The sequence below is a fragment of the Pangasianodon hypophthalmus genome, chromosome 22 (assembly GCF_027358585.1).
Source record: "Pangasianodon hypophthalmus isolate fPanHyp1 chromosome 22, fPanHyp1.pri, whole genome shotgun sequence".
Taxonomy (NCBI): Eukaryota; Metazoa; Chordata; class Actinopteri; order Siluriformes; family Pangasiidae; genus Pangasianodon; species Pangasianodon hypophthalmus.
In genome coordinates, this window is record NC_069731.1 from 19,002,921 (window position 1) to 19,029,958 (window position 27,038).

A 27,038-nucleotide genomic window follows, 5' to 3' on the forward strand; every position below is an offset into this window, starting at 1 on the left:
TTAATGATCCTTCTATGAAATGAGAAAAGCGCTCACCTTGTTTTTGCTTTGCTTGACCTGACTGAAAAAAAAAAAAAAAAAACAGCTAACACATTTTGAATGGCATTCCAAAGCTGAATTAATCTCTGTTCTCCGAAGTGTCCTGTTTATATACGAACTCCAGAACCAGATGGTCCTGAACCGAGAACCACATGTGAAACTACACTTTTATAACTACCCTGTATTGGAAATAAATGAGACTTGTACGTTTGGTTTTAATTATAGCTGGATCAAAGGTGCACCGAGGTTTGGGTGCAGCAGTAAAGTCCAGTTAGATAAATCATTATTGTGAATTTAGCAAGACAGCCTACTTTCTGTGCAAACACACACCCACACACACGCACACACTCTCTCTCTTTCTCTTTCTCGCTTTCTTTCCTATTCTCCTTACCTTATCCTCTTGTTTTCCTTAGACTATTTGAAATCATTTAAAAGTTCCACCATTAAATCTGTCTTTTCTTTTTTTAATATCTGTAATTTCTCGCCACAAACTAAATTTCCACAAGAATTTTTTTAGAGCGTATTTTCTTGGATGCCCTGCTTTTGTACAGACTACATCATTTTTTTGGAACAACAGTATTCTTTATTCTTTCAGAGACTCCTAGAACACATTTTATAATGTACTTCCTTTAACGGCTTGCTCTTAAACGTTAGAGAGTGATTCCTTTTTTTTCCCAGTCCGAGACAGTTGTTAATGTACATAAACCCATAGACTTGTCTAGAATTTATGCCTCAAACAGCAGAGAACAAACCAGAAATGTTAGGACTTCCTCACGTGTTGCTTTTCCTCACGCAATTCAAGACAGACACTCAGCGGCTACCGCTGTTACGGTGAAATGTTTTGATTCCACACAAATGTTCCCAAAGGTTCAAGCCAAGAGCGCAGCTCTAATCAGTCAGAACCCTGAACAAAGGGCAAGGGGGTGGTGTTAAACTTTTTTTTTTCTTTCTTTTTTTTTATTGCACAGCTCTTAGTAGGAGGGAGATTTTTCAGGTAGTTTAACCCCATAATCCCAGTGTTTGATGTGCTTTCAAACCAGCCAAAACTAGCCAAGGAAGTGCAATGGTTTAAATACTATAAATACAAGAGATTAATCGGATTCTGCCATCTTGCCAAATGAATAAATGTAAATGTAAATGTATTAATCAGTAATAAGCTACCTCGACGTGTCTGGAAGGGAAAGATGCGGCTGGCGCCCGTGCTGTTGAACGACTGGGCCAACTGCCTGTGGCTGATGGCAGTAATTTGTGGCTGCACTCCAGCACGAGGTCCTGGAGTAAGCAACATTTTGGCCTGCACAGAATTACAGCTGGGTGTTAAAGGCGTTTGTAGGGCCTGTGCGCGTATAACTCCTGAGTTTAGCACTTTCTGATCATTAGTCAGTTTCATATAGGAGGAAAAAAAAGATTCATTTAAACGCTGACCTATATATTTATTTCTCCTTAAAGCAGCTTCGTGGTACTGTGCCAACTCATTATAAAGCCATTTCGGAATAAATGTTATAGCGCTGTCTACTTTATGTATGTACATGTGAGTGAATTTGGTTAGACTTTGTTCTATTATTTTTACAGCATAATTAAGGTGGGATGATATTATATTGCACAGTTGAGCTGAGAGAAACACGGCTTTATTTTATTGCAATAAATACGATCCATTCTTTAAATTCTTTATACCTACAGCATAAATTCCATTAGAGAGATAGACACAGATAAAGGACCTTTGTTATGACCTGAAAGGAGTCATAAAATCCCTTCCCGTTCAAGAAATGAAGCTCATCTTCCTCTTTGTCTTCTTCTGATCATCGGGTACCCGGTCCAGACAGCCTTCTAATTTCAGTCTGCAGCAGAGTGTGATAATGAATGCGATGTCTCCAGTCCTGTGTGCTAAATTAGCCAAACGAGAGCAACTAGGCCAGAGCGCTAGCTCTCACTCAGCTCCCTGGGTATACGGTAATATTCTCTTCTAAAGAGCGACCGCGAGCACAGGCGTCCTCAGAACCGCGTTGCCAGATCTCCCAGAGCGAGCGTAATTCGCCCAGCCCGTGACCCAAAAGACTCATCATTTACACAAGGTAAACATCATGAAGCTGAGAATTTGGAAAGGAGAGGGGGGATGATGTGGTTAAACATGTTTTTGAAGTGGAGTTCCCCATTTGTAAATCACAGTAATCTAAGCTTGGTGCATGTGGCACCCGCACACTCACTTTTAACACAGATGTGGTATATAAAGTCCCGCCCATAAAAAAACGTGTAAAACGTGCCGTGCTGTGCCAAAAACGGCTTCGTTCTGACACCTGATGTGCTGTTTTGTCTGAGAACTCCTGACCCCTATAGTAGAGGCGTAATGTTTATAATAAAAAAGATTTCTAGTCTTCAGTATCTATTAAGTGAGGAATAAAACATGAAAAAGTGGTGTGATGAAGCAGAGTTACTGTTAATGCTGATAATTTTCCTATAACAGCCTGTCCCAAAGTGTTTTATTCTTCCACAACAGTTTGTCAACATGAACAATTGTTATTTATTAAACAATGATACAGCGTATATTTATCCATTTATTGTTACATTTAATGTTGTGGAACGTCTAGGAAACAAGTTAGTTCCTGTTCGCACTTACTTTATAGCAGCTATAAACAGTTGTTCCCCCTTACCAGCCTCTTTTTTTTTCTCTTGAAGTAAAAAAAAAAAAAAGATGAAAAAAAAATGCAGCTAGTCATGTTACTGAGAAACTGCAAAGACAGAAGTCAGAAAAACAAAGCACTGACACTGGAGACTCCTTCCATAAGATGTTACATAAACATCTTGTTCCAGAAGACTGCACATTACCTTTTACACACACTTTTTAATCTATTTTTGTGGAGCATGGATGTGCTGTTACTATAGGAACAATAACAATAACTTATTATAAGTGCATTAGTATATTATCCGATTTGCTGTTGTAGAAAATTATAGCCCTTCTGACCAATCAGAATGAGTAATCAGTAATGACCCTAAAGATGAAATATGTTTTCTTCTCATTTATAGGGAACATTCTGTACAGAATTGTTCCCGTATAAATATTTCACCTGCTTGCTGATGTTCGTTGAGATGGTTTGGTGTGTTATCCTTAAAGACTGGAGAGAAGAATAAGAAATGTGTAATTGTATGGTATGTAATTGTAAGAAGAGAGCCATTTCTCTGGCCTCTAGCTTAACTGTAAATTGCCCGATGGCTCATCGAAGGGCTTTTTGCATCCTTTGGTTGCGTCTCCATTTTGCCATGTCTGTGCGAGTGGAGATGAGATCTTATGGAGGTAATTATTTCTAAGAGCCCCCTCCACCCCTTACATTCTGCCCCCCTCCTCAGTCATCACAGTGCCCCCCATATTAGAACAGGAGAAAGAAGAGGAGGCCTTTGTTTGGCTCGCTTATGCTTATAGACAAAGGGCCGGGGCTGACTTTGGAGATGAACGAGTCTTTAAATGCTGCAGCGCTGAATGCCTTTCGTTTCTGAGTGATAATGCTTCAGGAGCTTTCCAAAACCAGGCCAATTTAGCAGCACTGGACTGAGGACCATTTACATAGCAGCTGTAGGGCAACAACACACATTAATGGGGTGATGTGATGTCTTTCTCATCTGTGTGTGCATATATAGAAAGAATAAGGACTTTAAGCAAGGAAAGAAAAACTGAGCTGTACTGCGCATGCTTCCTGCTGCCGGAGCCAGCGGCACCACGGTAAAAACACTGAATTAGAATTTTATTTACACCAGATAACGACAATGTTCCTTCAATGAATTCAGAGAAATTCACTCAAAGACACTTTCTTAATTTAATATTTTTTCTGAATATACTGTATGTTACACTCCACTCTTAACGACACCAGAGACCCAAAGTAAGTCAACTTAATCACAGAAACACCCAAACTCCTCTCCACCGTAGCATTAGAGTTGCTTAGTGACTTTGGTTTCCATAGCTACAGCGTGAACGCTGATTTAGTTCCAGTCTCTCTTCCCTTCTTAAAGTCCCTAATTTGCTTCTTCTGTGGCTGATTCTTTATTCACTCATTTTTCTTTTCTGCATTTCAATCCAACGACACGGATGTCATTTTAATGGTTTTGAATTTTTTTTTTTTTTTTTTTTGAACCAAGGGGCCACACAGGCAATTACAGCAGTTACTTTTCAAGATTTCAAGTTCATCTCCCCAGACGGTGTTTTCCAGGGTTTGTAACCATAATTTGTGGCCATTACATAGACCGAAATGGGGAGGCAGCGGAGTGTAAGATATGACATACGGCCAAATCGGTCTCATCATTCTGTTAGCCATGGGTGATGTACTAATGCAAGGGCATCCATTTTCCTTTGATTCCTCACACAAAGCGGGAGGAACAGTGGCCGCTGTGATTAGAGGAGAGCGCAGGGCTTCTGACTTTCTTCACTACCACTATACATCCCACTGTTTTACCTGAGGGCACTTTGCACTGAGCCACAAGCCCTCCTGAAGCTACAAACACTCCAGCGACTGCTTTTTTGCTCATCTGAGCGTCTCGAGAGGATCGCATTTGGAACAGGAACACGCTGTGGCATAGCGATGTATTCTAGTTGGCTTCAAGCCATTAATAATGTCGATAACACCATGTTAGACGGGTCCTCAAAAGGCTAAACAAGTTTCTCGCTCCCTTTTCTAGAAATAGGGCCATGGGAAAGTGGAAACGATTGGCATGAGCTCCATGTGCCAAGACAGGCTTTGATTCCAAGGACGTAAATTGTCCCAGGAGAGCTGTCACTGGCCAACAGTTTATATTACTGTATCATTAAATGGAGACAATACCCAATAGTTGAATCATTTTTCATATCATAAGGTCAATTTTTTATTTTTGATTTTTTTCGCAAAACTTACCAGAAAGTCTGAGATGGCTCGGATTCAAGATTGAGTCATTTCTGAATAATCCTCCTGCCCAACTATATTATAATTACTCTGTGGTTTTTGTGTGCAGAAAGTCCAAAATTATTTTTGAAAATGGCCAGCCTTAAACTATTTTTAAAAAAAGGCATGTTTCAGGGCTGAGTCTTGCTTTTTAGCCTGTTTTGCTTTTCAGCGAGATCCCACTTTTGGAAACGGCACAGTACAAAAGCTAAATTGTTACCTCATGTTTTCATAGTCTGTTTGTGCCCACTGACAGTTATAATTTGCAGAAATTGCAATGATTATCCACATTAACATACCTGACTGCAGCCATTTATGCTTATTTGTGATACAAAGCCCTCCTTTGGATCCTCAGGATGCTTTCCTTTGCATACTAATGCGTATTAATTCCACCCATGAAAAAGGTATTTGATTTTTTTCTCTCCCCCTCCCTTCCGTCCGTGCCTTTGTAGTTGTTGAAGAGCAGGTAGCGAATTTCTAAAGCAGCTCTTTCAGACATGTGGGAACGTGATACCTTTAGAAGCGACTGCAGCTGCAGTGCAATGGCAGCCTCTATTTACGCATATTTAAAAAAAAAGGCATATCCTTTTTTTGTTCTGGGGCGAACAATAACAATAAGCTGAGCTTAGTGCGTGAATAGTGGGCTGGTGACAAAAGGAGGATAGATGGTTTAAAGCACAGATCACATGACCGGGGAAGGTGTAAGTGCTAATAGTGATGATTCAAAGTGGGTCGAGTGTTAAGAGTTGAGGAATTAGCAATAGCAGCAGCACTGATCTGGACTTAATTCAGACAAGCCAGTTGCGTCGCGGCATTTTAATTGTGCAGCGCCACCACTGACACTAACCGCAGCAGATAGTACAATGCTAACTGTCAGAAGGCATTAAAAGAGACAAGCCATTGTCAAAGTGCGTCGAACACAAAGACAGGCAACACAGAGCGACAATTAAGCGATTGCATAAAGCGCTACAAGTCTGAAGTGGTGTTAATATGAACGTGTGATGATATGGACGGATTTCCGCTTGGACACTGCTGACTGGTAGCGTGATGTGTGTGTATCCAACACCCCTGTCATTAGCTATCATCTCTCCCAGAGCGCAGAGCCCAAGTCCTATCACTCGCGATTAGGCTCGGGGGCCGCTGATGGCTGTGGCGTTCAGGTGTCAGGCTAAAGTTAGTGACCCCCTCTTCCACTGCTGTGCCTGCGAGTAATTAGTCCTGACTCCGGCCATCACACCATTCTTTCTTCCTCCTTCCCTCCCTCCCTCCTTTGCACCAGTGTTCACTCCACTGACCTTGCACTCGATGCACGGGGCCTCAGGAAGCATTATATATTTATTTACCTGCTTATTTATTTTCTCTGCAAATGTACCAGGTTAAATTGCCTGCACCAATTCAGTGCTTTTTGACAAACAGATTTCTTTCATTTCTTGTCGTTTTGGCACGGGCTATGCTTCTCATTTTCGCTTATCCTCAGCCTGCTCTTGTCCTCATCCATCAGAACAAAGTGTAGGATTGATAGCTGGTATTGATTACCCCTAGCCTTGCCTTATTGTCACTAACCATTCGGAGCTTTGCAGCTTAACCCGGGTTCAGAGTTAATACAGCTGGGAATTTCAACTTAATACAGTCTCCGTGTTCACTTAGTGCATCTGTTTAAAGTGGTATAAAATCCATTATCTTAAAATCCAACATGTTTCCTCATTCCTCATATTATTTCCACGCAACGTTGAGGTTTCTGTGTGTTTGTTCTGTTACAGTAGATGTTTTTCTAGTGATCGTTTGATTTTTTAGGGGAACTTAAACATCACAATGCAGTTTTCACATCACAATTTAAAGTTACTATTTGCGTAGTAGACAGTCACATGCTCAAATTATGTTCCCATGAACCAAAGGTGACACTGTCCAGTACCTGTGCTTCCTCATGGGCTAGTCATGAGTGAGGAAACCCCCCCATTGAAATGAACAGCAGCTAATGCTAGCCACTTTCCAGTACCTAATAAATGGATAAATATAATCAATTAAATGGATTAAAAAAAGAGAATAGTGAAATTACCCCTCCCCTTTTTGTCTTTTTCCAAGTTGCTTGCATTGTGGGGAGCCATTAAGCAGACGGATTCAGAAGTTATGTGGGGAACTAGCTCATGGCTAGTTCGTTTGAACTCCGCTAATGTATGTAAATGAAAAGAAGTTGGTCCGCAGGATTGGTGCTGTTTTAAATAAAAGGCGAGTGCGATCAAGGAGGCCTGGTGCTATCAGAGAGTTCCCGGAGCAGTAGCTGATGATTCCTGCATGATTCCATCATCTTGGACTGCGTTAAAGACACACGATTAGCTGGGAGTACAGTAGGGACTGCTAGTGTTAAAATTATAACCAGAGTGAGGCCTTTTCTGCTCAATAATAATAATGCTGAATTTTCATTTAATCTGCTTGTATGAAGGAGATGCATGTGTGTCTGCATCCTCTACAAGGCTCCATCTGGGCAGGAGTGGTTTTACTTCAGTCTGTTATTACGTCTGATCTGAATTAAGCGTGTCTCACACATACACATGGGAGACACTTGGGAGAGCTGACAACGTGCCGTGTTAAACTCTGTGATTAGTGAATGGGGTTGCTGATTATTATCCTGCTGTGTCTAGGTGTGCAGGAGGAATTTGCATAATGTATAGTGTAAAGAAACACTCTCAACACACACGCAGCAGCAGCATTACGGCACGATCAAGAGCTCGTTTCTGTCTTTATTTCCCGAGACCCACTTTAGCCCTCGAGATCTTAACCAAGCATACCTGAAACAAGGGTTCCCTCCAGGTCTCCAGCATTCATTTATGAATAAAAGCGAGGTTAGAAACACTGCCATAATATGTGTTTTAGCTTTCTTATCCTTTAAAGAAGAAAAACAAAACGCTTTGCACTTGAGGGTAGCCTACTCCAAGCCAATAACAAAGAATTATTACTTATTTTAGGGCATGACCTGCCCACTATTAATAATCTACTCCCTTTACAAAGTGTAGCAACACACTGCTGTTTTATTCAGACCCTCTCAACCTGCATATTTAACTTCTTAAACTCTCGGCTTAGTATTCAGTTATTCATCTTAAAGCATGTTATTCAGTAACTACAGTGAAACTAATAGAAAATCTTCTAGGAGTTTAATGCGCTAAAGCACCTATTATGAACAATGCTTTTACAAGGACATTTTTGGTATCTGTCAGAATTTTTTTTTTTTTTTATTACTATAGATCAATGCTTTTTTCTGTTATACTGAATGAAAGAGTAGAGCTACAGCACTGTTTTCAGGCTAGCATCTATTTTAGTGAAATTTTGCAGTGTCCTAAGCATAATTAGAAAATTGAGAACCCTTAAGGATTCCTCGGTTTTCCTTCTACAACAGAGTCCTAAAACGGAGTGTATGCCTGAGAAGAGGTTCTGAGTAGAACCGTTTTTCAAGATAAGAACCCTTAATTATCAAATGAACCCTTAAAGCCAACATTCTCAAAGCGAGGTCTGTGAAGCACAGCCAAGGAGTCTACAAGTTTCTAATTTTGTTACAGTGGTGAAAACTACAACCTATCTATTATCAAATTTATCATTTTTATAAATAATGTCAACCTGAATCTGATTAAAAATGTTAATAAAAATGAGTTTTTTGAGCAGAAAGTTCAGAAACTCTCTGGCTTGCATAAATAGCCAAGATAGTTTTGTACATGGTTAATTAATGTGTCAAATCTTTTTTAAATAATAAATGTCTAATGAAGGGTCTGTGGTTTTGCTTTTCCAAAATGTTTGAGAACTCTTGAAGAGCCCATTTTTCTAAGAGTGCAGATTTGAAGAGTTGGATTGTAACATTACAGCTTTTATAGTTATATTCTCCTCTGTCTTGCTAAACCTAGACGTAAAGGACTGAAGCCTCACTCCAAACCATCTCCTATTGGTTGTGTTACTATATCACAGTGTGTTGCAACAAGCTTTCAACGCCTGGTGTAGGTTTAATTTTAATGGACAATGGAGTGTTTTTTACACAACACCATTCGTTGGAGTATTTTTAATGCATTGTTCATGAGTGCAGACCATGCCCTCAACTAAATGACACATGGAGCCTTTAAAGAACTTTAAAAAGTGGGGAACTTGAGCTGGTTGGGTCCTGCTTTGTGCTAGATAGCCACCCCCCCTCACTAAAGAATCCTGGGTAGGCGTTGTTTAATAATAAGGATGAAGGTGGAGGTTCAAGAGTAGCCTTTCTCACAAACTTTGATTTTATTTTTTTTTTTATTTAAATCAAAGGCAAGAGGCATGTTTTAACAGACACCAAATGGTCTTAAAGTTATTCTTTCTCATTCAGATTACTTTTGGCACATTTCGGTAAATGCATATTTTGTTTTCTACAGAGTGTCAATTCTATCAGTTCCATTTTCCTTGACTTTATTCTTGAACGCAGTTTAATGCTGCATGTCCTCTCATATGTTTGCCATAAGGTCACTCTCAGATATTCGGTTCCTCCCTGATTGCGTTGTAGTTATGCATTCACAAATTGACAGCCGGTGGATTACCTCTAAACTGAAGCCCTGAACCTTGGGACTTCCTCCTTCCACCTTCTCGCTGTCCTTCAGCTTGTGTACCTGCCCCAGCAGAAAGCTATTACTGCAGTGTCTTTAGCTTGTCAGATCATGGTGTGGCAGAGGGGAAATATTCCATCTGAGAGCTACACCATGTCCAAGTGCCGCAATTAGGAGTGTCAGCTTAGGTGTTGGGGGTTGGACGTCAAACACTGGCAGAACCACGTGCCCCCCCCCGTGCCCGATGTTGAAATTGTGCCTGGTTTGATAAAAGAAAACAGACGTTTTGTGCAGAAACCCTGTGAGTTAACAGCCAGCACGACACTCTCGTGGGTCAAGTGCTGCATTTGCATTTTGATGGGATGTTACCGAGTAATTAATGCACCAGTCAGAATGCATTATCCCGGGAGTGAATTGAAAGGTTCATTACCAAATCGCCTCTCACTTCAGAAATAGGTATTTCTCTGGGATTTTTTTTTTTCAAGCCTATGACATGTTGTTATTTTGCACTCCCCTCCCCTTGGCAGCCATAGTGGAAGAAATACAGACGGCACTTAATAAGGGAATTCACTTGTCTTAATAAATGTACATCAGGGCCCTGCCACCCTGTCAGTTTAATCACCTCTCCAATTCCTTAAGAAGCCAATCTTCATCAGCGCAAGAGAACCATCACAGGGTTCCATGCTTAATAAAAAGGCAGTAAGGTGCATTGTTTATGGAGGAAGTGAACGAGCAAATGAAGATGCTCACTCCATGGCTAAGTGCATTCTGCTGTCTTGAAGCTTTGGGCCCCTGGTCTGCTCGGTCGGGCCGGCCCAGCATGGCACAGAGGAAAATCTGAGTGCTCCAGGAGATTAAAGCCAGGAGAAATCAGGGCCGTGTGAGCAATCATCATTTCACGAGAACATTCTTTCATCTTGCCTCTTTCCAGCCCAGTGCTAACAGGGACTCATGTCACAACACCGCTGTTGCTTTTATCTTCCTATAATAACTCTGTAGAAAAAGAACCAGAAAGAGGAGGGAGGTGGGGAGGGATTCGAGAGAGGCCTGTTCTTTCTCTGCCTTCACTGTAAATTTACACAAGGCTCGGTCGTGTTATTGGAGCGGCCTCTTCTATATCATCGCCTTGTCACCGGCTAGAGCGTAAAACTGAAAATATTCCACCTATGCAAGCAATTTTTTCTTTTCCATAATAGAAAAATCTACAGATGGATTTCTAAAGCTGTGTTCCGAACTTGCTTTAATCATCATCGTACCTTTACCTGATTTAAAACATGAAGATTTTAAAAGGTGCTATACCAGGATGAACACATTCACACGTCCCATGAACACCCAGGCTTTGACATAAACAATACGCAAGTGTGTAGCCTCAGTGTATTCTTTACTAAGGCCATTCCAAATATCATTCTCTATGTTCCAATACACATAAAGGCAATACTGAATAAGTGTGATCCATAGCAATTATAATGAGACAAAGGAAGATGAGGACATTAATTTACAACAGACACACACATACAGGAACTAAACCAATGACAAGACAAGGGCGGAGACAGGACTGAAGCCAGAACAGAAGCACATGCAGCGCTTGTGGGATTATCATCTCTGTGTACCCATCATTCTCAGAATCTGCTGAAGATACACTCATGAACGACGCATTCCAAAAGTGATAAATAACCACGTCAGCCCAAAATTCAGCCCTGGCTTGTGTTCATACTTAACCCCATCTAGAATAACAGCCATTAAATTCTCACTTTAAAGAGGCTTGAGAGTAATAAGCTTAGTGGGAACAAGTTGTGATGTTTCTAAGGGTCAAAATGATGGCCAGTAGTCCCTCTGCGAATGAGCCAGCAGTACCAGGAAGAATGGGAAGTAACTCTTGTCCTGGTCCATCAGCAGCCCATCAGCCGGTCTCACACACCAGCAGGCCTGTGCTTTTTGTTCTCCCGCAGGTTAATAGAAATGGAGGAGATGGGCCGAGGAAAAGCAATGCAATTTTCTGCTATTTAAGCTTGGGGAGATGGCACTCTTCAGGAAGCACTGGAGAAGTAAGAGGGTGTAATGGGTGTTTGGAAAGAAGGGAGAGCGGACCAACTTACTTGGTGGAGATTCTCAAGATTTTAGGCATGCATGGAAAAAGGAGGAGATGGTGAAATAATCAGCGATCTGAAATTGAATCCTCTTTCTCTCTCTTTCTCTCTGTCAGTCTGTCTCCCACATAAACACACACACACACACACACACACACACAGATAGACCCTGAATTGTGCCTTTTATCTTTCCCGAAACACGAACAAGCTATCTTCACAAGCTTCAGCCAAGAGAAAGCCAGCACACACCAGTAACACAGAGAATACACTTCAAACCGCTTGCACACTGATAAGAACTGATGTTTCTTTAATTGCCTCAAAAAACAATGGCAAAGTTAATTACCTCGAAAAATGAGCCTGTTCCAACAGACAGGGATTGTATATGTGCCATGTCTCCCCCAAGACACACCAAAAGCTGTCTTTATAAAGTACGTCAAGTCGCATTATTTTAATTATCGCGTATCACTGTAATTCTGTTTGTGCTGGATTTTTCTCGTAACTCGGGTTATAAAGCATTGTATGCGGACTCATTATTGATTTCATTTGTTAGCTCATCATGGCAGCCATGTGACGTCTCAATTCCAGCTCCCATGATGATTTCAGACAATAGGCTCCCTTTTAATAGTTAATCACAGCTCTTTTCTAATTAGCAAAAGAATGTGCAGGAGATACAGTGAGCTTTGTTTTGGGCATAGCTGATCACTCCAGATCAGCCCCAGATGAGACGTTAGATTAAGAGAGCTTATCGCGAGTTGCTTTGGTTGCGCCTGTTAAACGGATGCTCTGGTTTTCATTTTCGAGAGCTGGTAAAGTGAGCAAGCCCCTTCGCATTATTCACCCGGGCCGGCTGATCGAAGCCCGGCTCAATAGCACTAAACCAGCTCATGCTCCGAAGATTTGTCTTACAAAACCTTGAAAACTGCTCTGAACGTCCATACATTGATTTTTGTTGGCAGGGATCTCCAGGGCTTTCATGTAGAGGCAGGCTCCATGCAGAGGTGAGGAGAGGGCTTCCCCCATCAGAGTGGATGCTGGGAAAATTGAGTCAGGGGTTCCCTTTCCAGTGAAGCCCTGACAAAAGAATTAAAAACGTGTGAAGCCACTGAAGCCTGGCCATGTCTTCGATTACAGATGCCTAATGTCCTGGGCTTGCTGTTAGGACACAGAAAATTCGTGCTACATTCTCCGATACCTATGCATCATCTTCTATCGGCTCATCACAAACACCTTTTCTGCTTTATGCATGCTCCACTTCACTGCTTATTAAAACCTAGAGGCGGTTAAGTTCCCTGCTTCAGCTTTGCTATTTTCCCAACAAAACTAATTAATTCAGAAACGTGAAGCAATTGCGTTTGAAATCGAGCTTCTCCCTCGTCTAAGTGCCGCAGTCTGTAGCAGACGGTGTAATTGCAGGCGCAGGTAGTGATGAACATCAATGAACGCCTTACACACTCAGAGGCAGCTGCGTTTTATGTGCCTCTTGGATCGCTGATGAAATTTTTAAAGCAGCCACCAGCATGAAAAACTCATCACTACTATATCAGCATCTGGACAGATGCATGACACACTCCTCTTCCCATTTTATCCCTTTGAAGTCCTCAGGAATTTTAAAATCTAAGTGAAGCCTAATTACATATCTTGGGACTGGCTGGATTTAAGTGTTCGTATTGTTAGGTGGGCTGAGGGAGGGAGTGTGTAGAGGGAGTGTGTATGTGTGTGTGTGTGTGAGAAAGAGAGAGAGAGCAGGAAGCCAGACAGGCTGGCAGCTGCCAGTGTGTGTGCCACCTGCCATACATCTCTCTATTAGCATAATCATCTCTCCAGCAAATGGCAATAATGGTGTCACGCACCTTTGTGTAATTGCTACTGTCATAATATATGCCAAATGATTGTGTTGTGTGATTAGATGTTGGGGGAAAAGAGGTCTCTGGCATCACATTCACACTCGAGTGCCTTTATTTGGAGGCGCAGGGACGAACCCGGACGAGGACTCGTCACTTTCTCTCTCTCTCTCTCTCTCTCTCTCTCTCTCTCTCTTTCTGTCTGTGTGTGCACGTGCGTGTGTGTGTGTGTGCCAGTGCCAGTGCTATCATCTCCCAGTAATTGTGCCAAATGCAAATCAGAAAGAGACTGTGCGTGTTATTCTTAAATTAAACACCGCCCTGATTAAAGCTGTCATGATGTTTTCGCAAAAGGTCATGCGGTGTGATGTGCGTTTTTCGTTTTCTAAACCACACATTGTAAGGGGCTTTTATGGAGGGCACTCCACGTAATTTAAACCTAATAATAAAGGATTGGAAAAATGTTTAATTGTTGATAGGTTAAGAGATGTTTATTTAACATTTATGAAAGGAGTCTCCAGTGTCAGCGCTTTGTAACAGTCAGAGGTAAAGCTTTAACTTTAAGTTTTCCGACATCTTAAGGACAGAGGAGTTTACGCTTTGCGGTAACATGACCTGACAAAAGCTGTCAAAAAAGAAAGGCTGGTGAGAGAATGACTGTTTGTAGATGCTGTAACGTAAGTGATAACAGGAACTTATTTCGTGGACATTTCCATAAAAATAACTGTAACCATAAAAGGATTAAAAGTACATAGTATATAAAAATGATGTGTGTAGTGTTGGCAAATTGCTGTAGTATAAGAGGAGTAAAACACTTCCAGATGTGCTGTTATAGGAAAATAATCAACTTTGGAGTTGTACCAGTCCTGTTGCATTCCTGTACAAAGAATGTTTAAGAAACTATACGAAATAAATTATATGAAAATGATAGACTTCCTATTCCCCACCATGCAGCCTCATTGAGGACGTTGAATGTTTGTCCCATTAAAGCCATGACTGAATGTCAGAGAAGAGAGGAGGAGATGGGAAATTGCAGGCTTTGGGTGTACTAATATTTTACATAATTAGCCCCACTCGCGTTTTCCTCCAAGGGACGGCTTAGGCAAGCAAATGAATAGGTAATGATTGTAGTGGCCAGAGGCGCTGTGGTCTGAACATGAGTGGCAGCCGCTGCGGCCACTGTGACGAACATGGGGTTTAATTGGGCCAAGCGAAAGGGAAATGAAAGAGAGAGGGGAAGGGGGAGTGCAGGGATGCTGCATAAACAACAGACCATCCTAACAGGAATCTAATGGATTGCACGCTCGGCTTGCTGACACCTCATTGCACCAAAGGAGGCGAGGAATAATACACGAATATGGCTTATATGTGGTTTTATATGTCAGACATGCTGTCATCTGTGGTTAGAGTCTTCATAACATGGTATTTAACATCTATATCTTAAATCTTGAACTGAAGTTTTGCAGTACATAAGACGAAGCAGTTTGCATTTGTTCATTTTCCTTGGGATTTTTTTTGGTCCCCGCCCTGCAGGTATTTAAACGTACTGACACACCTGCTTTCAAAGGCCAGTGGCCTTTGCTGGTCTCTGTAGGTGCACTGAAGGTGGCTGATCCATTCGGAGCAATCCTCTCTAATCGTTGTGAGCAGAAGGAAAACACACTGCCTTTTTAAAAGCGCCCCGTCTTAAGATGTCATTGATTAAATGTTAACTGATATACTCTAGTTGGCAATCTCGTTAGAGATTCCAGTAGCCAAGATAGACAGTTTAGAGACCCAGCTGATCAATAATACAGATAAAGATTTCATCCATCAATGAGCTTCCCAAAACAAAAGGTGTGTGTTACCTGATTAGGCCAACGGGGAGCTCGTTCTCACCTCTCTGGACTGTCGACACAGCACAGGGTTTTTCTTTTTCTTTTTTTTTTTTTTTTTTTTCTTTTTTCAGTCGATTGCCTACAAACACGGAGGATGTGTAATTACCGAGCTGAACAGTTCTGCAGATAACGTGCCTTTGACTCAGCTCGGATAAAGGTTAATCTCCTCCTCTCTGTCCTGCAAGATGGATCCTGGGCTTATATATTTATTTAAGGCAAAGACAGAGAGACCGTTAGCGAGGAAGAGTTAGACCCTGCTGCATACCAATGCCAGCACAAATGACCGAATCGATGGCAGAATGGCCACTGCTGTTTAAAGGTATCAATAAAACGTTGCCTTATTTTACACTCAATGGATAAGTGTTGCAGTTAAAAGTCCAGCGGATGTCTTAATTGAAAGTTAATTTTAAATCAATGAAAGGAGTCATTTAAATATCGATCCACTCAAATTGTGGACACGTCGCCCACCCGTACCCCACCCCAACCCTTGTTCCATTACTCCTCTTTTTTGTAACAACTTTGTTAAAACGCAATCAATAAACCACAATTAGTGCGTTGTAAATGGAAATAATTGACAGTCGGTGCCAAAGTGCCCATGAGGGGATTTCATTGTTTTTCCTAAGACATATATCTTTTAAAACAAGTCATGTAGTAGATGTTAATTGCATTATGTGTCCCAGCACTCGATGGAGAAATGTGATATTGATGTGGCTTAATAGGTAATAATCAATATAGCACGACTACTACAGTACTCATTAATTTCTTATAAGTCCCTCTCCTTTTTGTCCGAGCTAAGTTGACGCTTTATATCTTTAAGCAGCTGGATGCAGTCCATCTGCACTTATTTCTGCTCCTCGATCCATGTTAGACAAATGAGGAGAAGACAAAGAGCGAGAGAAAGGCGGAGTGAGAACAGCGAACATTGTCCGTGGCCTCTGCCTATCAGCTTAATCTTATTTATTTAAAGCATATGTCTGCTTGTACTCCTTTGTCAGGGTCTATTAGAGCCACGGAGAGCCATATGACATTGTTTAGGCCGTAATGAAATAGACTTTTTTTTTTTTTTTACATGTTTTGATGGAGGTTGAAGGGAGCGAATGTGCTTGTTTGTTTTTGTACACAGATGCCTTTTCCCTGCAGTTAGCAGTGGGACAGAGTACTGTCCTTCTAACCCTTTTCCTCCTCTTTTCCTGAATCTCTCCCAGACATTATAAACTCCACGTTTGTGAATTTGGTTTGATTCGGGGCCCAAGCAGTCTAATTACTTCTGGCTTGTAATTTTTTTTCACCCTTGTGTAAATTCAAATCAAAGCTGGTCTGAACTTAGGCAGCATGAACTCACTGAACTTTAGATGTGTGTGTGAGTGTGTGTAGCTTTCTCAGAGTAGCGGTTATGACCAAAACCACATCTATTGTCATGGCAGCTGCTGAAGTAGCCGTTATAACCACTGCAATGACCTGCAGCATTTTGCCTGAAAATAACTACATGTACCTGCTTATGGGAATGATTATTACATTGGTTTGTTTTTTGTTGTTGTTTGGGTTTATTTTTAAGGCTCAGTTTCTTACCAGGAACTGAAATTTAACACTTAGAGTATGCTGTTTTAGGAAAATAATCAGTGATGAAACAGAGTTACTGTTACCACCCCAACGTTGATTATTTTCCAATAACATCTTGAAGTGGTTTATTCCTATTATACCACAGCAATTTGCCAACAATTCAATTTTTTATTTATTAAAGAACGACACATTGTAAATTTTTTTATCCGTTTATAGTTATATAGTTTAATGTTGTGGAACATCCACAAAATGTTATGAAAACTATAAACAGTTGTTCCTTCACTTGTTGTTAATAAGAACAAAAAACGAAGCTAAACAAAAAACTCCTCTGTCCTGAAGATGTCAGAAAACTTAAAGTTACAGCTTCACCTCTTCACTGTTCCAAAGCACTGACACTGGATACTCCTTCCATAAATGTTAAATAAACATCTCTGTTTATGTGGAGAGTTTGCCGTCCCGTTGAAGGAGCTATTAATATTGAAACGATAACCTATTAGAACGAGCGCAGTAATATAATACCATAACACCTTCTGACCAATCAGAATCCAGACTCAGAATCAGAATTCGATAGCACTGTGGTATAAAAATGTAGGACCTTCCTAATTAAGTCAATATCACATGTTGGAGTGTTTCTATTTAAATACATTACACTTGTTATTGTTCAAAAGGTAGAAATCAATGTTCTCAATAATATAAAATCCATTTTGTTGTGGATTCGTATATGAAATATATAAAATGATGCAAGCATTGTGTAACATCTCAGACTTCAAGTCATTTGAGGAAGCTGTAAAAAAAAAAAGAAATATGAAATATTAGACATGTCCAGAGTGATGTACAACACTGTACGTTATTTCAGAATGACTGACGAGACTGCACAGCAATCGTGAACGACATTATGATGAAATGAATATCCAGAATGCCTCGATATATTTGGAAAGCAGTGATTAAAATCGTTTAAAATGACTATACAAAGATAATTACAGCATAATTTAATAACATATTGCTTTTGTCTTAAAATATACCATATAAAACAAACCACACATTTCAGCATGTGGTTTATATTAGTCAGGTTTATGTCATATCATTGGAAAAAAACAGTATTTTTAATTTGAAAAAAAGAAGGAGAAGAAAAGGTCCAAACTTCCAAACATTTGAAATGTAGTGTTTTATATTGACTTATTCCTCTACATAATTATATTTAATGGTTTCCTAAATAGATAAACATGTATTTGTCTCAGTTTTAAATGGGAAAAAAAAGCAGTTGTAATAAACAGAACCAGAAAATAGTCCACATGGTAGCAGGCAGATTTGTGTATTTGTGCACATTTGCTTATTAAATGTACAAAACACATTGACTGCTCTTAGAGTAAGGTGTGTTTTTGACAGCGGTGTATAGCTCAGGTGTGTGTGTGTGTGTGTTTGCGTGTCCACATTGGGCTGCTGGTTTCTCGGTTCCCAGAGCAGGCCTACAGATGGGTGACAGATAGGTCTTATTTGTCTGATAGAGCTGAGCAGGGAAATGGAGCTACAGCTGGTTACTTCATTAGGTCCTCCCATTGATTGAACCCTCGGCTGAAGTGATGCTGCAGCCTCCTCCGATAACTGCTGGTAATAGAACAAAATGAATTCTTATCACAGAGATTGGAAAGGCCATTAACCCTGGCCTCCAGTGCTTTTTAGAAGTCACAGACAGGAAGCCAAGCAGTGAGCAGGAGAGGGAGTGGAAAAAAATAGAAACAGGGAGGAGAGAAGGATAAAAAAAAAAAAAGCCATGTGCTCTGTTGGAGCCGGGGTCACGTTGGCGGCCGTGTGTGAAATTTCCAGGCCTTTTGGCTCCTGTGCAGATGAAACAGCTACCCAGGGCAGATGTTTATAATCATGTCTTGAATAAATATTGGACGGAGAATAATAAAAGACGAGGAATGGAGGGAGGAAGGGAAGGGAGGAGGGAGCAGGAATCTGTTTAAATTATTTTCAAATAGTGCAGCGAGTCTGCCTGAACCGCCTGCTCGTGTCCTGTGTGTGTGTGTACGGCACGACAAAACACAAGCTCTGTCTAACATCCGGGTATGTGAAATGCTTTGATGATTGAGGATTGTGCCACATTTACAGATATGTACCTAACGTAAAGGTAAAAAACATTTTAAACACAGTTAAACGTGCATGTTTCAGATAAATAAATCACTTAAAACATTAATTAAAATCTACTACACTTTGAAAACAGCCCACTATAATTACACTTTACCTTGAAATATCATCATTAAAATGTCTTTTTTTTGGCATTAATGTGTGATTCCATTTAGCATCTCATGCTAGAAACATCATTTTCCACGAGTTGGCCATTATAGCTTATGAAAAATGTACATCTTAGTTTCACTATGTGTTACCTGAACACATTCGCCCCAGTGAGATATTTAGTATATTCCAAATTTCCTGAAGATCATGAAAAAAATAATCAGTTCTCTTGTTTTTTATTCATTATTTTCAATATATTGAAATATATTGACTGGTGAGGTCGCTTGAAAAGCACAACATGATTACCCAAATTATGGACTGAAAAGAATTAATGCTTTTAAAAAAATTAGCAATGAAACCTCGCAAAAATGAAATATTGTTGCCTGCAATGGGTGGACACATTTTTTGAATGATTAAATTCATGTTTTCTTAGATTTGATGTTAAAAAAAGTTATTTAATAATAATAATAAGAAGAAGAAGAAAGTTTAATAAAGTTTTTAAGACAGCACCACAGTCCTCTCTATTAAGAATCATTAATGTTGGTGAAAGCGAGCTGCGTTTTCTGTTAGTGCAGCAGAACGGATCGCTTTAATCTTTATTATGTGTACTCCTATATGACAGGTGGAAAATGAAATAATAGTTCCAGATGCATCATCTATTTTGACGATAGGACGGTGACAGAGAGAGAGAGGGAGAGACAGAGAGAGAGAGAGAGAGAGACAGAGAGAGAGAGAGAGACAGAGAGACTACCTCACATGGCAATAATTGCTGATTCGTGCGAGTGCTGATCCGAGCGTTTTCCTCATAAGTTTGTTTTGACGCGATCCTTTAATAAGTTTAAAAAAAACTATTGACAGCAACAAAATGGCATCTGCATTTTTTTCTCTTCTCAGTAAGACATTTTCATAACAGTTATTATTCTAAACCTCTAGCAGAGAGCGTCCTCGTAACCTTCGGTAGTTCAGTCTTTAAAGTCAAAGCCAGATGGGCTCAATATGTGTCCCAGAGCGCAATGACGTCATGCCTCCTCTCAGCATGCGAGGAAGACTCCGGCTTTGTACTCACGCTGATTCACCCCAAACCCCCGACCCAGAGGGCTGGTAATTCTGCCGTGTGTTTGTGTAGGCCAGACTACAGAGGACTTATGACCACTTGAACTCTACAATAAGATACCATCATTATACTTTCACTTTTGTTTAAGTGTGGCACTCTGAATTTCTCCAGATGAGCACCGGAGAACGGTCATTATCCGTGCTTCCATGCTATAAGGCTGAGTAATGTTTTTACAAGTGGCCTGTTTGTCATAAAATTGCACAAAGTACAAGAAACTCTTATCTAAAAAAAAAGGCTTCTTGGAATTAGGATTTGAAACTATTATAGAGAAAGGTTCCATCAATACGCTATTCCGCAAAAGCCATGTAGTATAGGATAATGCACAGCTGCTTGGACACCTCCTTAGCAATTCCTGCTGCTTCGGATAATGTGTGTGTGTGTGTGTGTGTGTGTGTGCTCCTCTCCCAGGCTTAGTAGCAGCAGCAGTAACACGAAGATTTAGCCCACTCTCCGCGTTGATGTTTAGTATTTTAGACATGGTACATTAACGGCATCTGGTTAAGATCTAAATGCTTGTTAAATACGGCGAAATTTGGAAAAAGAGAAGGAGAAGAGGGGAAAAAAAGCATTTGGGAGGAAAAGGGGTGGGGGAGTGGCGCAGCAACAAGTCAGTAAAGGTTATTATCCTGAAAGTATTACAACTGGCCCCTGACAAAGTGGTGCACGGTGTAGGGTTTCAAAGATTCCTTTAAAACACTGGGGCCAAATGAAAACCACGAGGGGAAAGAATGTGACATCACAGAGGCCACAGGGGCTCAGACCTAAAAGTGTGGAGTGAAAATTAGTCTCCACACCTCAACGTGAGGAGACAGTCAAGAAATTATAACCATAAACATACCGCAAGCCAGAAAACAACGCCTTCAAACAGTGTGCTTCAAAAGCAGCTAATTTGTCTGGTACCTGATTTTACAGGTTGAAAGGAATTCATTATCAAATTGTCTTACATTGTAGGTGATTTATTGTTGTCAAAAAATATTTAACTAGAAGTCAACAAACCCAAAATTCTTGCTGTACTTAAAAACACACACATACTTTTAGGAGGGGTTTGGATTTTTTTTTTCCAACTGTAGGATGAACATAAATATACAAATTTGGTTACATTGTGAGTTATTTTAGTGAGTAATCACAAAGTATATTTGCAATGACTCTGAAAAGAATTAAGGATACACTATTTACAGTACATTAAAAATAATAATAATAGTGAGAAGAGATGATGAAGAATATAAAGAATATGAATAAGAAGACAATAATGAAGAAATAGAAGACAGAGTAGAAGAAGATTATTATTATTATTATTATTATTATTATTATTATTATTATTATTATTACTGTTAGTAGTAGTATGATTACATTTTAATACAGAAAAAGCGTATATCTCACTGTTTCATCTCACAGTAAGCATGAAAATTGTGCTGTATATTGCAGCCGAGGCCGTACATTAATGAGGCAGATCACTTTGGAAGCCGCCGTGTTTCCACTGCTGTTTTCGGCGGGTGTCTCCTTTACCAGTCGGATAATGACCAGAGTAAGGCGTTATGGCACCCATGGGGAGAGAGAGAGGGAGAGAGGGAGCAGCCTGGCCTCCCTGGCTGTCATTAAGCTCTCACAACACGAAAAACAGTGTGCTTTAATGATGTGAAAGTTAGCAGGCTTGCATTTATGACGCTCCACATACAGTACATGCATCTTTTTTTCTCCCTGTGCATGAATATTGTAACAGTGCAGCTAGTGATGGTAACCAACACAAAATAAAAGACAGCTTAGAGAGATTAGAATATTGTGTGTGTGTGTGTGTGAGAGAGAGAAAGATAGAGAGAGTATGTATGGTTTATGGTGGTCAGTGGGTGGAAGCAATTGGAATTGTCCGTAGCTCTAGTGTTTGACAGGTAGAAGACCTTGCTGCAGGCACACACACACACACAAACACACACACAAACCTCTGTAACACATGCAGATTACTCAAACTATCGCCAGGGTCACACACAGGGCAGACACACTGCCATGATGTATAGGATAGCATGTCTGGGAATTTCTCTCGCCCTCGAACGCCAGCATACCAGAGAACTACAGAAGTGCAGAACACCACTGCAAAAAGAAAGGAGAAAAAGGAAATGGAGAGGAAAAAAACAGTCTGATGAGACCCAGATGATAGGTCCTTTCTTTTTTTCCATAATTTGCTCCTTTTCTTTAATGCATTCCAAAATTGTGATGCCCCCTCGAGGTAGAGACACTAGCACTTTGACACTTCATTTCCCAGCCTGGGGGGGAATGGGTCAGTAAATCCAAACGTCACACTCTCAGACCAGCCAGGAGAGGGGGATGAGACAGAGAGATAAGCAGGAGGAGGAGGAGAATGAGGAGAGGTGACGGACAAAGGGGTGGGGTCAGAGGGAGGTGCTATAGGCTTTCCGCTTGGCCTTGAGTGTCCATTATTGTGTTTTTTAACCAATTATTTATTTACCATCCGAAAGTCCAGTCATGGTCAAAGAATAGAAGGCTCTAACTGGACTTCCTGTCGTCCATTCCACTAAAGCTGAGTCTCATCTGCATGGAAAAAAAACTAGAGCAAAGTTGTGATTATTTTTTTAGTAGCATATAGTAGCAAATGTTCATCTTTATTATTTATTATTATCTATATTATTTTTTCCTTCTTTCTTTCTTTCTTTATTTATTATCTGCTTTGGTTTATCTATATATAAAGTGGCAGATTGTTTTCAACCACTGTTTTTGCATTTTTGGGTTTTTTTTTGTTTTGTTTTTTTGTAAACGCTACAGCAAATATAATGTACATACATCTACAACTAAACACACATGCATAAATAAGAGCATCTGCATATTGAGCCTACACGAACACGCGTACTGAGACATTGGGTTTTTTGCGAATTAGAATACACAATTGCCAAAATAGCTTTTTTTTTGTTTTTTCCAGCCAGCTGCCACCAGTGACAGGAGATATTTCATCCTGTTGTCAGAATATTATTAATAAAACATTAGGACTAGAGTGCGGCACAATTTCTCCTTTCAATCACTCCCAGCATCTGCCATGAAAATTTCATGCTGTATATAATTTCCACTTAATGTGTTGCACTTAAAATGTCGGCGCCAGCCCTGCATGGGGGATTGGAAAGGGTTAATTATATCACGTATCCGCCTGAGTCCGAGGCCTCTGTGCTTACCAAACAATGACTTGAGTGCTAGTATGCAAATGCAGTTGTGACCTATTAGCCTCCTCGTGGTCAATTTATACAGTTATTAAGGGTTTATAAAATCGATGAGCGCAGCACTTTAAAGGTTGCTCAAAATTTTTATTTTATTTTTTTTACCTAATTTATTTAATTTCTTCCAAATAATTTTCAGTTTCATTTATATATTTTTATTACTTGTCATGCAGTATTGCGGAAGCAGAATGAGCTGAAGATTGGGAGAAGTGAGCCTGGTTATCTGGCAATACTCAGCCTGCTAAAAATTCATTAAAATGTGACATCAGTGCTGTGAGAGACAAATGATCTCTGGATGAAAGGGAACAGTGGGCCTTTCAGGGATTAGAGGTGCGCAGCTTCAACCTAGCAGCTAACAGCATAAACAGATTAATCCACTGGCAGCATAGCGGAGATCCACGGAATTATTAAACACGCACAGGGAGGGAAGGAAGGATGGAGGGAAGAAGGGAAGCCAAGCCAAGGACTGTTGTAATCTGCCTAGTGCTAACAGTCTGGAGGGGTCTCTGTGTGTGTGTGTGTGTGTTTGAGAGAGAGTGAGACAGAGAGAGAGAGAGAGAGAGAGAGAGAGAGAGAGCCAGCGCTCATACACAGAAATAAACCGATATGGTTTCACGGTAACGTGGGTAACCCGGCCACTTCCTGTGTGCTCACTTATAGAGGACCCGGGTGAGGACACCGAGGGACCGAGACGAGCTTCCTCAGTGGCTGCGGCCGAGGACAAAGACACAAGCGAGAGAGAAAGCCAGGAGGGCAAGAGGACAGAGAAAGACTCCAGTAAGACCTTTAGTTTTGGTCTTTTGTCTCTGGCACCCTCCCTTCCTCCTCCCTCCCTCACTCACTTACTAACCCTCCCTGTTAATACACACTAACACGCACACACACTGCACACACACACACACGCTCATAGTGTGCCTGGGCTTCTAGCTCCTCTGCCTCTTTCATCTCCACCGTGGGGCTTTTCCTACTAATAATGGCTGCATGTGTGGACTGCATGTGAATGCTATCACAAGCCTCCCATTGACCCATTTTAATCATAACCATGTGACAGCAGAGATGCAGAGATGTGGAGATGTGGAAGAATATTACAGAATGACCCGTGAGATTATTATTCTTTTTTTTTTTAAATCAAATCAGTTGCTTGTAATTTTTAAGCGCCTTTCATTAATCTTCAGTGTACTTGCCATTCCTCTGATGACATATTAATTTTGCGTGAGGATTAGATAGCACTCGTCTTACTGCACCCATGTAACCCTTATTTAATTTTTTCCTCCTTTTAAATCAAGGCAGTACTCCACCCACCATTGTCCCAGGCTTTAACTTCAAATCTACATTTCTGTGTAACCGGTAGGACATTAACAAGGACAACAATCTGTACAAAACAGCATTGTGTTACGATCAGGGAACAGCCCCTGGAGCTAGCATCTGGCACTGTTACCTCGGGCTTTGTTATATTTGCTTTGCCAAATAAGAATTCATACCCGCCTTTTTTTTTATGTATGAGATGGAAATCTGTGGTCACCATGAATATTACATTGGATGTCTTTTCATGCACACCATACCTAGAGCTACATAATGTTGGGTTCAATGGTGCAGAAGAAACGCTGAAACAGGACAGAGCCTATTAGTTTAGCTAGTCATCTATCTTTTAGTCATATATCTGTGACAGGCCTGTCTGAGGCAGCAGGCGAGAATTTGCACTTTGTATTATATGCGGCATCATTTAACATCTCGGATCCAGCGAGGTCAAACATGTTTTTCGTTGAAGCCTGTTTGTGCTAAATAGCACTTTTTTAAGGCGACACTTAAAACTCATACGGATACTGTTTTGATTTATTAAGACGTTAATCCATTACTGGTGGATGGAATAGTCAGGGTTTATGCATAACACGTTTAAGGGTTTATACTGTTGAACTTGTATGCTAAGTATGGTTTTTTTTTTTCCTGTAATGTGTGCTCCAGTGCATCAAATAATATCATGGAGATCTTTACAATATCCAGCTGCTAGAATGTGTGCAAGATCTCCCTCATTTTAATTTACTTTCTCATTTTAATCTAGTGTCACCATGGATTAATTATAATCCAAATTGCATTTTTCATGCAAATGTTCATAATCTAGATCAACTTTGTTTTGCTGAGATGTTAATAATATGTTCAATGGCTCTGGGCTACAAAACCAAGACTGTAACCATTAGGAGGGATGAAAATGAGCTGTCATTAATGCTAACATGTCCTGCACACCTCCTTTAAATTAGTAAGGAAATTAATCATTGTTCATAACACCACTTTTTTTTTTTTTTATTAATATCTTATGCAATGCCAAGAAAAAGCATGCAATACACAATGTTGCATATTTAATCATATTTAAAAGTATAATTTGGATTTGAAGCATTACTGCTGAAATGAGCATTACTGAGCATTATTATATTAAAATGTATTAATAGATTATTAACATATTGAATTGAAGCCCTACAGCTACAAATTCTTTTTCCAGCTTTGTGTGTTGTGTAGTAAATACAACATAGCCGTTCATGTTACATCTGAATGAAGCTCTCAGGATTAGGAGTAAAAGAGAGGGGGTTCACTGTCTGACCTCGAGGTTCAAAATGTGATATTCAGATGTTATCAAGTGAAGCTTAATTTGTGACCTTAAACCCTGTATCTGCGTAAATCACTAAAGTTACTCAGAGTCCCAGACCTGGGCTTATTTATAGCGCTGTAACCTCAGCCAGACTGCTGGGTCTGAGGTCCAGGAAATTGAATAGTAAATTCATGCTGCCTTTATCAAGCAGGTCCCGTATAATTGACATTTGCTGGAAAAAATGTAGAGATGTATTATTTATCTACATGATACAGTGATACCATTTTATAACTACTAAAAGAAGGTAGACATAAGCATCGGTGAGATTTCTGCTTTTTGTAGGACAATCAGAGGCCTTGTAGAGATCTCTGACAGTTGTAAATAAAGATGGGTGGCCAGCCGGCTGCCCTGCTTCTTATAATGCATACAGCTTGAATGTCATAAATCACTTTTTGATTTATCTAATCAACCAAGGTCCTGCTTCTCAAATGCATTTGTCACTGGGGGATGGGAACAATGTCACTGTTATTTTATCTGCTGCTTCATTGCTTTGAAGACAAAGGGAAAAAAAGCTATTTCAATTAGTGGGAGGTATAAAAATACGAAAGCAAAGGATGACCTGAAATGCATTAGCCACCCACAGCATACACTAGCATTTTAAAAAAAAGATAAGATGAAGGCTATAATAGTCATGGTTTATACTTCATTCTCATTTTATCTCATTTCACTTCTGTGTCTGTTGTTTTTTTCCGTATGATACAACTCACAATTCCTCTACGTCCATATATACAGACAGACAGTATTGAGTTTTTCGGGGGTTGTTTTTGTCTTTACATGGTATCCATTTTGTTTTGAAGTGCTTATGAAAGCAGTACGTTGATTAAGAAAATAAATCATAGCGATGGATCCTCATGTAGCACAAAATCCGATTACCCCCCCACCCCCACCCCTTCCCAGACTATACATTTACATTCAGTATGATGACAATCAATGGAAAAGACTCATCGCATCGTGAAACATGTTTGCACCCAG

General features: G+C 40.3%; 1 protein-coding gene across 4 annotated transcripts in view; it reads left to right on the forward strand.

Annotated features, from left to right (window-relative positions):
* Positions 1 to 27,038, forward strand: part of zfhx4 (zinc finger homeobox 4) — a 77,765-nt gene that overhangs the window by 37,981 nt on the left and 12,746 nt on the right. For 3 of the 4 annotated variants that reach the window (XM_053228202.1, XM_053228201.1, XM_053228203.1), the window contains exon 5: positions 24,086 to 24,202. The exons of the other annotated variant lie outside the window; for it this stretch is intronic. In XM_053228202.1, coding sequence (XP_053084177.1) covers positions 24,086 to 24,202 — 117 coding nt within the window. The remainder of the gene's footprint in view (positions 1 to 24,085; positions 24,203 to 27,038) is intronic. 4 annotated transcript variants of the gene reach the window in all.